We start from the raw sequence: 16,650 nt of genomic DNA on the forward strand, positions 1-16,650 counted from the left end.
AGAATGATCGATGGATTTTAAATTTTTATTCGTAATTTATGTTTTTAGGTGGTTTAATTTTCCAGCATAAATATAAATTGTATTAAAATGAGTCGTTGTGTGGGCATTATGATTTTAGTTTGATAAGTTAATGATATGTGCATTTATTAGATAGTCATGGTATATAGTGCATTTTTACAAACCTTAGAGGTACATGGCGCATTTGAAAATTTTCAGGGGTACACGGTGTATTTTTCTAAACCTCTAGGATACACGAAACAATTTCACAATATAATGTTTGAAATGTAGTACGAATTGCATTTTATTTTAACAATTTTAAATACTGACAAATAAAATTAGATGGAGAGAATAAAACAATTTAACTAGAAATGATCCTTTGTTCTATTCCTCTATATCTTAATTGGTCTTTTAGATACTCCCTCTGTCATTTATTGATAGTCTTTTAGGGGCAATTTTCACTGGAATTGATAAGCATAAATAAGTAGTTAAAGTACATTGGAAAGATAAATTCACATTGGGTATGAAAAAAAGTAGAAAGAAAAAGTCATAAAAGTACATAGAAAAACAAAGTTTATATGAGAATGTTAAACTTGCACAAATATTATAGCAAATTGAAGGGAATTTTGGTAAAAATCATTAATATTAATGCTTGTTGAAAAAAGCAAATGGAGTGAACATTTTGGGACTAAAATTTAGCTAAAAGGGATTATCAATAAGAGACGGAGGGAGTAGTAGAGACGTTGATCTCAAACCCTATCATCCAGATCCCGTAGACAGTAATTGCAACGTTAGCTACCGCGCCAACATCAGAACAAGGACAAGAGCTATCCCTGCAATAGAAGACTGAAGCTGCTAGAATCTTTTTGAGTATGTTTTGTAAGTCAACAAGGACGTTGATGACTTAAGTGGGGTCGGATGTTAGAATCCAACCCCTTTCTTATGTATTATTCTTTCTTTTACTTGTATTTTCCTTATGTTATGTCTTTTAAGTCTTTCTTTTTGCTTTCTAGGCTCTAAGGTAGAAGTATTGTGTTACAGTCGTTGTAGCGTTCAGTAGTAATTCTCCATGTATTCAATATAAAACTCTTTAGGGAGTGATGGTTAATGAATCAAAGCTCTCTACCCCGTTGCTATTGCTTTTATGACTTGTGTGTTGTTTTAAGCCTTTATAGATATTTTGCATGCCTTGTTTTAAAGCATCCCCACCAAAACAGGCCAAGAGAACCTCAAAAGACGCCTTCATCTCATCAGTTTCGCTTGTGCCCGCTTCGAAGTATCGGTCGTCACAAGCCCAAAGTCTACACCCGTTGTTGACGTGTGCTTTCTTGAGATACCTTTGGTCCGTGTTGCTGTGTGCTCACGAATTAAACCTTTCTCGTTCTAGGCTTGCGTCATTGTCGCCAATAGACAAGAGCAAGCCGCACGATCCGGTGTTAGAACACTCGAACCGTGACAGTATTTGGCAAAATTTCCTAAGAATTAAAGATATGAGGAATAGAGTGAATCTAAGAAATCATTGATAAAGTAAAATAGAGTGGTGTGCATGTTCAAATTAAATGTGAGTGAGTGTAAGAAAAGGTAAATAATATAAGAAAGAGTGAGTGAAAATGGGTTAATTGACCATATTGATAAATAAAAAAAGACTCTTATCGACAATTTGGTAAAATAATTAACTATGTGGACAATTTAGTTAAAAAAAAAAAAAAAAACCTAAGGCGGCATATAGACCAAAAAATATATATTTTTTTCTTACAAAATCTTGAAAAGTCTAATTTAATTCGTTACCGTTTATTAAATTTTTTTTTTCCATTCAAAATATTGAATGAATACGCCATCCCCTTTTTGTTTTGTTAAATCTTTATACCAAATTTATTTCCAACCCCCCTCCCTCCCTTTAAAATTTTGGTTAATAAGGGGGCAAGAAAATTAAGTGAAAATTAATATATACTCCGTACTTTTTTTTTCTTCAAATTGTAATTTTCTTTAAAAGGGGTTGGAAAATTAGGTGGCAATTTTTTTTGCGGAAAAAAAATCACGAAAAATGAACTAAATTAAGCATTTGCGAGTAGATTGTTAGAATTTATTTATTTATTTTTTTGTCTAAATGTCGGCTGAGATTAATTTTTTTTAACCAAATTGACGCTTGGGGTTAGTTTTTTGTTTGTTTGTTTTTTTTGTTTTTTTTTTTTTTACCAAATTGTTGCCGGAGTTATTTTTTACTAAATTGTCATTAAAGGTCTGTTCTAATTTACTGAAGTGAGCTAAGCTGAAATGAAGTGAGCTGAACTAAATTAAATTGTTTACGAGAGAAGAAAATTAAAAATTGAACTGAATTGATTAAAGCTGGAATGAACTAAAACTAAGCTGAATAAAACAGACCTTAAGCGTCTTTTTTTATTTATCAATTTTGTGAATTGGCCGGTGAAAGTGTGTAAATACAATTACTTCGTAATGTTAAGCAACTAAATAATTTACAAACATCAAAAAGGATGTGGGCCGGGATTATGACTTCCCCGGATAATTTAAATTCTTCCCATTTCCTTTTGACATGCCACACGAATGTATGCCATGCACATTTTAAATTTTTAGTATCTTTAATTATATGTTTTTGGCAAATGCTAACGAATGTTTCGGCCCGATTAGATAAGCTAGCTAAAAGTATAGAGATTAAAATAAAAATTAACATTAATTACACCGATCGACGTGTGATTTTATCATGCTCTCCTAAATTATTATTATTATACTTTGGGTGATATTTTAAATACTTATCTAATGCCCTGGGGACGTTCGTAATTAATTAGTGAGAAGAAAGATGCCTTTTTAACTATCTTTTATTTATGTACTCTGTATTTATTTTTTAAATATTGGAAAGCAATTAAAACATTCTCTTTAAATGTGAATAATGTTTAAAGATCATTTAAGGTCGTAGAGAGTAGCAAGGAACAATCAAGATTCATAATTGGGCAAAGCGTATGTTTGCAAATTTCGATTTTCAAATGCACAGTAAAATGTACGAATTAAAAAGTTGTGGTTCGTATATAATGAGTTTAATTAAAACAATAATAATGGGGTCAAATCAATTATATTATTGGCACAGCACATAATAATTATAGCACCTAACAACTACGGAGTACTTTATTGTCAATTACTCGTAGTTTATTACTCGTATACACACATTTTTGGTTGATTTGAATTGAATATGTATATACAAGCTAAGGTACATAAAGACACGTAGAAATAATAATTACTAGTTGTACAAAGTGACAATAATTATTAGTTGTAACGAGTTTCCTGGTATTATTGGTCTCTTGATTGTAGTTTTTTCGGCATGAATAAATCATTTTTGATGCATAGTAAACTAGAAGTAGATTAATTAGATAGAGATGTTGGGCGTGTGATATCCTAAAAAGGTACTGCTTGCTTCAAAATGGATCTTATGGCGAATAATAGATTGTAATAAGATCTATTGAGACGTTTCTAATAAAATTTCACATAAATATATTTATCTCAAACATAAATCCCAAAAAATAGTCAAATGAGTGTGTAAGTAGTGCAAAAGTTAAATTAAGTTGTCAAGTGTGTAAAACTGTACTTGATTAAGTCATAAATGATCGGATAGCTAGAAATACATAGTGTATGCAAGTATAAGCAAGAGGTTATATGAATCAATAATTGCATGGTCAAGTGTTCAATGATCATCATACTAAAGTCTCGTTGGTATTTTTAAATTTCATATTGGTATAATTCTTATACAAATACGAAGTCTAAATATGTCTAAATATACCAACAGATGGTTGGTATTATGAAAATAATGGGCATGGACTTTCTCATGCAACTATTATACAAGCACTATTATACCAACCGAAGTACATTTTAAATGTTTTTTTTTTTAGATGACGAGATATGATAAATACATATTCTTGCACAACAAAAACAACCTGGGTATAATAACTATAATTGCAAGAGGTAACAACCAACCAACCAACCAACCCAATAAAAAAAAACAATTACGCTAATATTTTCGTGACAACATTCTCTTCAAAATTACCGAAGTACTGTACTACGCATGCAGTAAAATCTGGATTAGTTAAATTTTACTGTGAACGGTAGATTGTGTAGAAGCAGTGGCAGCTTGGAGAATTAAGTGATAAGCCTTTTCCACACTAGCAATTAATCTTTGGTGATCAATGAAGCCATTTTCGACTACTAAACCAATTCTTAGATTGTCCATGTAGCTCATCACTGAAACTGTTAAACTCTGCAATCACGACAACGACGATATTTGTAATATGTTAATTTACATGCATAAATACACATCACAAATGTTTTGTACGTCCTATTAAGGTTCAGTTTGGCTCATTTGATTTTATTTGAAATTATTATTTGAATTGAATTGTACTTATTTTATACGGTGTATGTGAACTTAATTTATACGTAGTATATTGTTAGAATGTTAAAAAATTGGAGAAGAGAATAAAGATAAAACTAACCAAGTTCATTCTCGTTGGTGCGAAGTAAAAGCCACATACAGGGTGACTGCCAATACTGATTTTGGTGACTTGGACCAGCCAAATTTGTGATCGTAAAGGTTGAATTTTTCCAGCTTTTTTCAAAGGTCCGAGCTGCTGCCTACATGGGCCATCATCACTTATGTAATTTAAGTAACATTTACGCACCAACGTCCAACGGCTAAGGAAAACCATTGGCGATTCTTGAATTAATGACAAATATATGAATATATGTGAATTGTTTCAATATTATTGGAACGGATGTAATAGAAGGGTGAACATATATGTGAATTGTTGAGATATTATTGGAATGAATGTAGTAGACGTAATAATTAATAAAAGTGTATTGATTTTTTTTAAGTGACTATATTATGAAATAAAATATTGTTTTTGGTCAAAAGTGATACCTACCCGGCCTTCGTTTGTAAATGAATAAAATGTTTTCTTTTTCCGACTGTGTTTAAATAAATGAAACATTTTCTTTTTTAGTAACTTCTCTCTAATTTCCTCATAATATTTTCCCTGGTTTTTAAAATAAGGGAAAATACAAGTTAATCTGCCAGATAAATGAATTTTTGTTAATCTGATGACATTTTTGTAAATATATTGAAAAAACAGAGTTATTTATTCAGTACTTTTGGTGAGCTGTCCAATTACTGTTTGTTTTTTTGCTTTTACTATTTGGTGAGGAAATTACACATGTACCCCTCGACTAGTACATGAAAAGACGCATATACATCTCCACTGATACTTGAAAAGACAATTATACCCCTTTTGTTTATCTTGGGAATTGACTGGGTATCCCTCTTAAAATAACATTCTAATAACTAACGGTCCTCACAATATCCCTTACTCTTTTCTCCCTCCTCAACTATTTTATACCCCACTACCTATTTAATAAATTCAACTAACTTTTCTAAAACTCTCGAAAAGTCAAAACATTTCAGAGATGTTAAAGGTCTAAGACGTGGATCAATGAATATTTAACAATTTCATAATAAACAATTAATAATGTAGATGCATAAATGGCCAACCTTAAATCCTCCGAATATCCTTATAGCATCAAGGGTCCATGCTGCGAGATAAATGGCACCAACACTTTCCACTTTTCTCTTCATAATTTTATGGACATTCATGACAAAATTGAGTGGATTTGTAAGCTGATCCTCCTTAAATTTTGGGAGTGATAATTCAATAACAGAGATTTTGTTTCCCCATGTATTACCCTTACGCGTTTCTTCTGAAGTTGCATATCCCTTGATACTCCTAATGTTGAAGACTATTGATGCGGTCATTCGGCCCCAATTATGTACTCGTCCTTGGTCTACTTCTTAGATATACAACCAAGTTGCAAATGAGATTATCCCGGTAACAAGATCATTAACATATAGTCTGTGAAAAAGGTCACAAATATTAAAACATACTTCCTCTGTTCTTTTTTACTTGATCTGTTTCTTTTATCACGTTTGCCAATGTAAAACTTTAACGATCAATAAGTTAAATTCTTCATAAGTAAAAATTATAAAAGTTATATATTATGATAGTACTTATTGGCACTAGCGGACCTACGTTGGAACCTGGGGGGACACGTGCTACCCCCAGATTTTTTAAAAAAAAAATTATGTAAAAAGCCTCCAGTTTGGTATTTTGTATATTTGTTAAACATTACCTTTTGTATGAGATAGTTTTATCTTGCTTCAGTGGTAACAAAGGTCTAAAATAGATGTACCTTATTCTAGCGGGGGGTTAGTGGTTCGAATCCCGTCCCATCTTTTTTTTTTTTTTTTCCTAAGTACTCGCCACTCAGTACTGCATTTTTCTTTTTTTTTTTGGCTTTTATTCCTCAGTATTGTAATGGTTTTATCTTTCAAAGATTCCACTTCTCTAAATTAGATAAACATAAGTTCCTTTAAAAATTGATTAATAATATTAATACAAAATTCGTGGAGAAAATTAGTACTAGCTTAATTTGAACTAATTTTTATTTGATTGTTGTACAGAGTATTTTGATACTTTATCCATTTTTAAATACTTGCTTCACTTTTTTTTCGGCCGTTTTTAAATACTTGCTCAATTTTCTTATTTGGAAAGCTTATACAATATTTTATTTATTTATCTGACCTAGTGGACCCAACCTAAATCATATTTTACTAATTTTATATTCTCTCTTCTTCAATTCTCTCGACTACTTTTGTTTTTTTACAATTTTTTATTCTTCCTCTTACCCCATTACCTCCTTGATTTATTATTTTTTTTCAATTTCTCTTAAAACTCCGCCCATGAAAAAACGAAACAAGTATTTAAAAACGGAGGGAGTATCTAATATGCACTATGCAGTATATAATTTATCCATGAAATAAATTCATTGCAAAATTTAGGCGAAGTAGATACATAAATTAAATGGTTACTTTTACAATAACACAAGGAATAATTTAAAAAATGAACCTGATTTATCATTTAACTAAATATGTTAAAATTATCGTAAATTTAATTTGAGTTTCAAGTTATTCGGTACTATATTGAGTTTTTTTCTCTCTCTAGTGTTTAGTGTGCTACCCCTGACTTAGAATCCTGGATCCGCCACTGCTTATTGAGACGAATCCAAAAACATCATACATGAATATATTTTTCCTTACATATTATTCACAAAAGACGGTAAAAAAAGAGGCGATGAATAGTGTAAAAGTCAAAGCGGGTCAAGTAATAAAAAACAGAGGAAGTATATTTTAGTCAACATCATTGTCTTATGTGACTCTCTTACAAAGTAATACTTCTACCGTTCTTTTATACTTGACCCGCTTTGACTTTTACACTATTTATCACCACTCCTCTTTTGACAGTTTTTTGAGAATAATATGTAGGAAAAACATATTCATGTGGAATCTTTTTGAATTTGTCTCAATAAGTACTATCATAAAATATAACTTTTATATATTTTGCACTGGCAAGGGTGATAAAAGAAACTGGTCAAGTAAAAAAGAATAGAGGGGAAGTAATCAAGTAATTATTTGTCTCAAATGTTAGTTGCCTTACCACATTTAGAAGTGACCTAATTCTTTTGATACCACTGAGAGGCAGAATGACTGAACAAACTCTAGCCGAGTTTGGAAGAAGCATGTTGGTTTTCCCTGACCTAATTGGAGTACACTCGTCTTCAAACAGCACCGCCCTAAGAGTTTGTCCATAATCATATGTCGAAGTAACAATAGAAGAAAGAAATCTAGGTACAATGGCCAATGTTTTCATAACATTGTAGGTAACATTGTGTTCACCTTCTAAGCTAGTTCTCGAGGGTATAACGATAGGAAGCGTAGGATCATCGACTCTTCGACAGCAAGTGAGGAGAACTCCCATAAGTGAGACACCATCAGCAATAGCATGGTGAAACTTAATAATCAAAGTTGAAGTTGCATTGTTTGTAGGGTAATTGAAAGTGTGAACTTCCCACAAAGGTTTATTTAGTTGATATTGTGTTGTAGCTAATTCAGATACGTAATCTTCTAAATGCTTACTATATATTTCTGGTGATAGACCTTCTGCCAAAATTGGGGATTTATTATGTGATCTTTCACATTTACTTTCACTTTCTTCCAAAATTTTCTTCCGTTTTTCCCTTCAATCTGCTCATAAAGTTATAAATGTACAAATATGAACACAATCATGTAAAAAAAAGGATTTTTTTGAAAATAACACCACAAATTTTACAAAAAATGGATTATAACACCACAAAAAAATCCAAAAATTAGATTTCACCACCTTCTAACTGAATTTTGGATGAAATCCGTTAGTGGGACCCAAGATAGACACGTGGCAATAAGACATTGGTTTAAAAAATAAAGGTAAAAAAAATTAAAAAATAAAAACACCCTATAACCCAAACCCAGCCACTAGCCCACCACCGGCGGCCGCGAATCCACAGCCGGAGACTCTTACTGACGCCAACAACCCTTCCTTCACCAGCGAAATCGCCGCCTATCATCCCCACCCACCACAGCCCCCTCCCCCACCGCAAATCCCACCAATCAATCCGTGCAAACCCTTACCACGAACCACCGAAAACCACCCATGTCGTCGCCTCACCGCAAAATCGACCCAGCTGGGGCTTCGAAAGTGGTTTTCGGCCAGTTTGAAGGTGAAGCGGAAGTACAGGGGTGGTTTTTCAGGGAGGAAGCGAAGTGGCTGGGAGGTTTCGGCTGGGTTGGGTTTGGTTTCGGCTGATGGTGGTTCGGCGACGGTGTGGGTTGGGGTTTCGATGGTGTGGTGACGGTATCGGAGGTCTTGGGGTAGGGTATGGTGACGACGGTGGTTCAGCGACGGTCTCGGAGCTTCGGGGGTTAGGTTTGGGTGACGGTGGTGGCTGGTTTAGCATTTTAGGATTTTTCTTTTTTTTAAAAAAATATATTTAATTTTTTTAATCCAATAGATGAGTGACATGTGTCCAAAGTGAGCCCCACTAACGGATTCTTGGATGGAATCCGTTAGTAGGTGGTGAAATCAATTTTTTTGATTTTTATGTGGTGTTATAATACAAATTTGAGAAAAGGTGGTGTTATAATCCATTTTTTTCAAAATATGTGGTGTTATTTTCAAAAAAATCCGAAAAAATGATAAATATTTAAAAACATTGGATATATGATAAAATATTGAACATCCGCTATAAAATTATCTTAAATGATCAAAAGTTACGTTGTAATGAATGAAATTTACCTTGATATAAATATAAGTTATTTATGGGACGATTTACCAAAATATGGTTAAATTGAAACTTATTTACCATTTTGGGTTGGTACTAAACTTATTTACCAAAATGCTGTCCACGTAGGATCGGGAAACTTTGTTAATTTTTTAAAATATATTTTCAGCTTAAAACCGCTACTTAAGGTAGCGGTTATAGTATATAAACCGCTACTTCAAGTAGCGGTTTTTGTACATAAACCGCTACATGAGGTAGCGGTTTTGGTATATAAACCGCTACTTCAAGTAGCGGTTTTGGTATATAAACCGCTACTTCAAGTAGCGGTTTTAGTACATAAACTGCTACTTGAGGTAGCGGTTTTAAGCTGAAAATTATAATCGAAAAGTTGATAAACCTGTAGGCATCATCCCCTCATTTGTGCAACCTGTAACAATATCATGTCATGTACATCCACACAACTTATACAATTAACCTATTTAAAACAATTCCAACCAATAACAAATGTTCACAAACAAACCAAAATATTTATAATAACATTGAATTAATTAAAGCAAGTATTACAAATATACCAAAATGAGTTCTGATGAAGCAAAATAATTTACATCTCCTACTCTAATGGCGTTTTTTACGATGTAATGGTCATGGTGTTTCAAAATTTGACTCATCCACTTCCAAAATGGGTGATGTAGTAAAAGTGGTTCGTCGAGCATAAACTAGTGGTGGAGATACAACTGTAGAATAGGCTACTTGATGAGTAGAAATACCAGAATAATTATGTGGCAACATGGATGTGAACGAGGGTGAACTAGTGGTTGCAAGCAAAGAGGGTCGAGGAGTAAAAGAGGGCAGAGGTGTAGATGTAGTCAAAGTACTAGATGAGAGCATAGGTGTAGTAGTCAAAGCAGGAGAAGAAACTGAAGGTGAAAAACTTGTGCTCAGTTGACAAGAAGGTCCACGTCCTCGACCACGAAGATCCCTATGTTTTCGTTTGCGGGGTGCTTGAGAGTGAAACACACTTTTCAAGGAGGAGCTAGATGGTGTGGAGGCCGAGGGTGACCGAAGAACTTCACTATCTTGGAGGAGGTGAGGTTGATCGACCCTTGTTAATGTGTCAGCACAATATGCATTTATAGTGCAAAAAGGATTCTAAAGTCAACGGTAATGCTTTCTCCATAGGCAAATCACCAACAACCTCAATAATTCGCATGCACCTTTGGGCTATATCACCTAATGCATGTGACTGTAAAAAAGAAAGAAAGAAAGAAAAAAAAACAACAACAACAAAAATTTGAAAAGTTTACAACATTTAACATGTTAAAAGAAAAATTAGAAACTTAAAGTTTACAACATTTAACATGCTAAAAGAAAAATTAGAAACTTGGTCAATCTTACCAACACCAACTCAGTCGAGGCAGGTTGGTAATGAGTAGAAGGGCGGATTTGTGTAGGAGGAGTGATGATGGTCCTAGTGATGCACCGATACCAATTCATGTACTGTACTAATGTGCGACCACTAAATGGATGACCAGAAACTACTCTATCCTCACGCTTCTGCCATTCTTCTATATACTTTTCATGCACAATGTCATAGTTTTTGTTGCGCTTACGTTTATCCACCTTATGCAACTTATCACTTGTGTCAAGAGTTGTAGGGATCGTTTGCTCCAAACCAAACTGTCGCATAACTCGTCCTGGCAGATGGTACTCCACAATATCAAAGCAAATCAATGGCGCAAAAGTGCGCATCACATTATGATCGGATCGACATATCTCAGGCAAGGATGCAAGAACCTCCTCGGTATATGGTTTCCATGTCATCTACATTATGATGACTAAGTTATTACCATAAAAAAGAAAAAAAAACCACATTCACCGCATGCAACAAGAATGCATCCATTAAGTGTTTTCCCACGTTAGATGCAAGATGTCGAATGCAAAACCTATGATGTGCAAAAGGCTCCTCCCATCCACTCCCCTCCTTATTCATTGCATCTAATATCCCTGCATGTCGATCAGAAATGACACATAAACCTCTTCTTTGAGTGACTGATTGCCTAAGACATGCCATGAACCATGACCAAGTTTCGATAGACTCATTTTCTACAATCGCAAAGGTAAGAGGGAAAAGCTGAAAGTTTGCATCAGTTGCCATTGCTATGAGCAAGGTGCCCTTGTACCTCCCATATAAGTGAGTCCCATCAATAGTGATTAGAGGTCTACAGTGCCGAAATCAATCAATAGATGGCTTAAAAGCCGAAAAAACTCTTTTGAACACATAAATAGACGGATTAGATGTCTCTATTGTGCTCCAATGAACAACAGTTCCCTCATTGGCTTCTTGTAAAGCTTGCATGTACCTAGGCAACTCTTCATACGATTTCTCCCAATCACCAAATATAATGGCAATTGCCTTTTGTTTTGCTAGCCACGCCTTCCTGTAAGTTATAGAGAATTTGGTTCGATCCTTAATAACTTGTACAATAGCACGTATTTTAAGAGAAGGATCAACTCGTACAAGATCTAAGATGATATTTCACACAAATTCAAAAGTGAGATTTTGATGATCACCGGAGATAATGTCACCTACACAATTATTTGCATGCGGACCATTATACTCCACAACTCGAAAAATAGGTAACATTGGATCCTTAATTGCACGCAGCTTCCAAGGACAATTGTGTGTCTTTTTCCTTTTACACTCCACAACATACTTTGATGGCTCGGACTCAACAACTCGAAATGATTGATTTTTAGTGATGGAGTATGATTTTACTATATCTTTCAGTTGATGTAAGGAGTCAAACTCCTGACCAACACTGAATTCGCCATTATAAGTGTTGTTTCCTAGCCATGTTATCCATGAGTCACAAAGTGTTTGATCCATTTCTTCTATGACATTAAAAGATTGTGAAGGAGCATTTGTTTTTATGACAATGTCATTTTCCTCACATGCACCTTCTTCATCACCTTCATCACTATCCAAATTATCTACTATGGTTCCAAAGCCATCAACTTGTTCAAGATTAATGTAATCGAGTGCATCTAGAGAGGGATTTCTGGAGGACGTTCCTGTGTGAGGAGTTGGTGTGGGAGAAGTTAGCTCCGAAATATGTTGTTGAACATAAACATCATCAGTCAGCAATCTTGTGAAAGAGACTGCTACCTCTGAATTTGTTCCAGTCATTTGGAGAGGTATACTAGAATTGGAGCTAGGATATAACCCCAAGCTAGTCTCCATTACTACCTGCTTGACAACTTGGTCAATCTATAACTCCATAGTGGAACCCGACAACTTTGATATACCAACCCACATGGCTCTTAAAGAAATGTCGTCATCAAGGGGAAGAAGTGTATATGAACCAAAAGTAGGATATTTCATCTGCACCTTTAATTTTACATTCTTTGGATCACATTTCACAAGTTCATATAGCTTGTTCAAAAACATTGAGAAATTCATGGAAGATTTGAGAAAAACAAATTTCTTCTCACCACCTTTATACGTGACATTTCCATTACTTTGTGTAACTTCTCCGCCCCAATAACATACAATAGGTTCTTCCATTTCTAAACAAAACCTTACCATTAAAAAAAAATAAAAATAATCACATTCATTTTATTCTAAATTACACTATAAATAATTATTCAACGTGTCAAGTTAGAGCACTATAATAACATCAAAATAAAGAGCTCCAAATTGTACTACAATCCCAAGTGAAACCACTATTAAAATAGATTGTCAATTTATAGCACTATTGTAACAAAATGCCAAATTAGAGCACCATGTAATTGATTATATTTGGAATTAACTTCACAATTTATAAATTGAGTTTGACAACTAAAGCACCATTCATCCAATATACAGTACAATATGGCAATTGTAGTATTTTATATAAATTAGTAAGTACATATCCAACACTTTTAATAATAAGAAAAGGATGCCATGTTGATTAATTATATCTTCCAAGCATGGTAATCTTGCTGAGAATAGCTAAATTGGCATGTAGTTAAAGCAAAATCCAAGAAAAACAAAAGCAACCAAAGCAAAACCTAACAATCAGGAATACGAAATTATAGCACCGAATTTCCATACCAAAATGAGTTTATTGTATTGATTTTGACATTAAGTGGTGGTGGCGAAGTGAATTTCAAACCAAACAACAACAAAATTTAATTTAACAACTAATGAATTAATGAAAAAAAAATTAGGGCTAAATACCTTATGAATTTGGGGGTAAATATCAGAAAACCAATTTATTCATCAATTGGTGGTGGCGACGTGAATTGGGTCGTCCTCTGGTGTGTAGAAGGATGGAGATGACGACAGCGACATGATGTGGGTGGTGGTCTCGTGGGGATGGAGAGGTGGTCCAGTGATGATGTCGAGGTGCGTGATGTGGGTAGTGGTCTTCTGTTCTTTTTTTGTTTTAATTTTAATGTAGTTGTGTAAAATATTTATTAAAACCGCTACTTTGAATAGCAGTTTAGCTATTAAAACCGCTACCTCAAGTAGCGGTTTGTTATTTTTAAAATTAAATAGACCCAAACGTATTCCCAATCCTACGTGGACAGCATTTTGGTAAATAAGTTTAGTGCCGACGCAAAATGGTAAATAAGTTTCAATTTAACAATATTTTCGTAAATCGTCCTTATTTATGCTTTATTGATAAAAGTTACTCAAAAAATGTCTAAAAGTTACCCTAAATTCAATAAAAATTACCCTAAATTCAATAAAAATTATCTCAATGTACAATAATATAGTAGGATATCAAATGCATATAGAGTACAAAAGTTTTTTAAAATTAAATGTACTACATACACATACTTATTATAACGGTGCCTTTTCATGTGAGTACAAAAGATATAGGGGAAATGATTTTGATACACGCTTAATTGATTTTGGCACACCCCTATGTGAGAGCACAATTTTTATGTTCTACTCACATAGGGGTGTGCCAAAATTAATTAGGGTGTGCCAAAATCAATTTTCAAGATATAGGTATATCAATGACGATACCTTTTTTTTTTTTTTTTTTTTTTTTTTTTTTTTTATTGCAGAGATTGTTTCATAATAGTCTGGAGTGTTATTTTTCACCAAAAATAATACTCCATGCTATTCGTATTTATTACTTGTTTTATTTTCCTTTAATAGTTGTCTATTATTACTTGCTCTTGGCTATTTTTTTTTTTTAAAAAATCTTAAATAATGTTTTACAATCCCACCAATGGACCCCTCATATCATATCATATTTCTTTCTTTCTCACTTGTACTCGTTTTTAAATAATACTCCATGCTATTCGTATTTATTACTTGGTTTATTTTCCTTTAATAGCCGTCTATTATTACTTGCTCTTGACTATTTTTTTTTAAAAAAAAACTTAAATAATGTTTTACAATCCCACTAATGGACCCCTCATATCATATCATATTTCTCTCTTTCTCACTTGTACTCGTTTTTGCTTTTAAAGTTTTTTTTTTTTGTTTTTTTTTTAAATTCAACCAACTCTACTTAATTTCATCATAATTTATTACTGTACTTTAATTTCCAGTTTTCCTCCTAAAACTTCGTGCATGGAGAATTAAGCAAGTAACAAAATACGTAGGAAATACCGAAATATAAAACACGCCATAGATTCATCTAGGACTTGCAAATGGGAAAGACTATAGGCTCATGTTACATATCTTTGCGATGCATCGTACTCTAAGTGTATAAACTAGAACATAGACAACTAAATCGGGATAGTAGCAGAACAATAATATGCCTAATTATAAACAGGTTAAAATTAAAATTAAAGAAAGTTAAAATTATGCGCAGATTGTTGTATTTAATGTTAATCTTATATATAACGCACCAATTGATGTTTGTGAATAGTAAAACAGTCAAATTGTTATAGTGAGGGAGAGGGATGAAGTAGTAATATTACCGGAATACAGGAAAGACGGGGATGACTGTCAAGAAAAACACCATTGAAGAAATTGTAGAAACTTAAAGTATCAATAGGGATCTCCGATTCAAAAACTGTAAGAACATAGAGTGTTGCAATCTCACTCAGGAAGTATCCTGATGTTGGACTCGTTGGCTCTAACTTAATGCTTTTTTCCTCTGTTTTGGTTTTGATTTTAACTTTTAGATTCTTTTCCATATTTACAATTTCTTTATACCAAATTGTATTCGGAAAATAGTTCAATATAGTAAAAAAATTTATATATGGGTGAAGATTAACATGCTCATAAAGGCTAGGAGAGTAGCGTTGGATCGGAATCATAAATGATTTGATTCCATGCCCTCTCTGTAACGTGAACTGATGAATTAATTTAGAGCACGTTATAGAATCGATGATTACAGGTTGCAGTGGCGGATCTAGAATTCTGTTAGGAATATAGGAAAATATACTGTTGTGATATATTTTCCATATAGATCTTATGATATTATATTTAGGATAATAATATATCTTACTGATATTCTAAGATAGATTTATGGAAGTTTATATGATAGAGTTTATATTGTGTAGGTTATCTTTTGTAGGCTATAAATAATAGCCAAGAGCATCAATACAATTCAACTCATTCTCTCATAAATAATTTAGCATGGTATCAAGAGCAGGTTAAATCTTGGGACCGTTCACACAAATTCTCCCCCTGCTGGTGGGTTAGAATATTAAACCCACCGGTGGGATTCATAAATTTGCTTCCGCTATGCAATAGTATTGCTCTTTGAAATTTCTATTTTTTGATTTAATCTTTTTTTTTATGGAATAACCATGTGATACGTGGGTTATTATTGGTGTATGTGATCAATATGAATGATCATATGTGATTTGGTTAGGTTTGTTGTATGTAGTCTTCAACAAGTAAGTTTTTGTGGGAGCATTGTCCCACATGGAAAGAATATGAAAGGTTGGTCTTGTTTATTAACTAGTGTGTACTATGTGTATTATGATTTGTAAGCCTTTTTGTGTGGGCTTGATCATGGGCTTGTTAGTAGATGATTGGTAGTATATTTATCAGAATATTTACTAATCATAGACTAGCACTTAGCACTTAGCACTTAGGTTAATTAATTCTGACTAACATGTGCCTATTAATTAATTAATATTTTTTTTAATTTTCGGATAATATAGGGAGGCAGTTATTTTTGGGATAAAATAACTGCCATACTTATCTCTATATAATTGTTTCATTGGCAGTAAAAAATAATCAGTTTTCATATTCATTCCGATAAACGTTCTTCTCAAAAACATGTCTATGGAGAGAGTGAAAATTATGATGTGTTTTCATTCTTAGAATTAGGATAATCCTGGGGGTAAATTAGCGTAGGAATTCCCATCAGCATCGTAGTGGGGGCTAATATTATCCTAAGGACAGAGATTAATCTCGTCCTATTCTGTTTGTATTATTGTAATTAGTTTTCTAATTTTCTGTAATTATAATTTTCTAACAATCTTAGG

The 16,650-nt window shown here is 33.2% G+C and overlaps 1 protein-coding gene and 1 pseudogene across 3 annotated transcripts; both read right to left on the reverse strand.

Annotated features, from left to right (window-relative positions):
• Positions 1 to 3,849: 3,849 nt before the first annotated feature.
• LOC110715538 lies at positions 3,850 to 15,515 on the reverse strand (annotated as a pseudogene).
• LOC110715539 (serine/threonine-protein phosphatase 7 long form homolog) lies at positions 9,718 to 13,849 on the reverse strand. Of its 3 annotated transcripts, none has more exons than XM_021894123.1 (3): positions 13,421 to 13,849; positions 10,597 to 12,779; positions 9,718 to 10,444 (listed from the first exon to the last, which is right to left on the reverse strand). In XM_021894123.1, exons 2-3 carry the CDS (start codon positions 11,020 to 11,022, stop codon positions 10,316 to 10,318), a joined length of 555 nt encoding a protein of 184 aa, XP_021749815.1. In that variant the 5' UTR covers positions 11,023 to 12,779; positions 13,421 to 13,849; the 3' UTR covers positions 9,718 to 10,315. The 3 variants fall into 2 exon arrangements, 2 of the variants coding, with proteins under 2 accessions (XP_021749815.1, XP_021749813.1); XM_021894121.1 differs by lacking the exon at positions 9,718 to 10,444 and having other exon boundaries at positions 10,486 to 12,779.
• Positions 15,516 to 16,650: the final 1,135 nt, after the last annotated feature.

The sequence above is a fragment of the Chenopodium quinoa genome, unplaced genomic scaffold (genome assembly GCF_001683475.1).
Source record: "Chenopodium quinoa cultivar QQ74 unplaced genomic scaffold, ASM168347v1, whole genome shotgun sequence".
NCBI lineage: Eukaryota > Viridiplantae > Streptophyta > Magnoliopsida > Caryophyllales > Amaranthaceae > Chenopodium > Chenopodium quinoa.

Bases quoted from the DNA above. Each gene is read 5' to 3' on its own strand.
- LOC110715539 (XM_021894121.1), bottom strand. From the start codon at position 12,442: ATGGAGACTAGCTTGGGGTTATATCCTAGCTCCAATTCTAGTATACCT.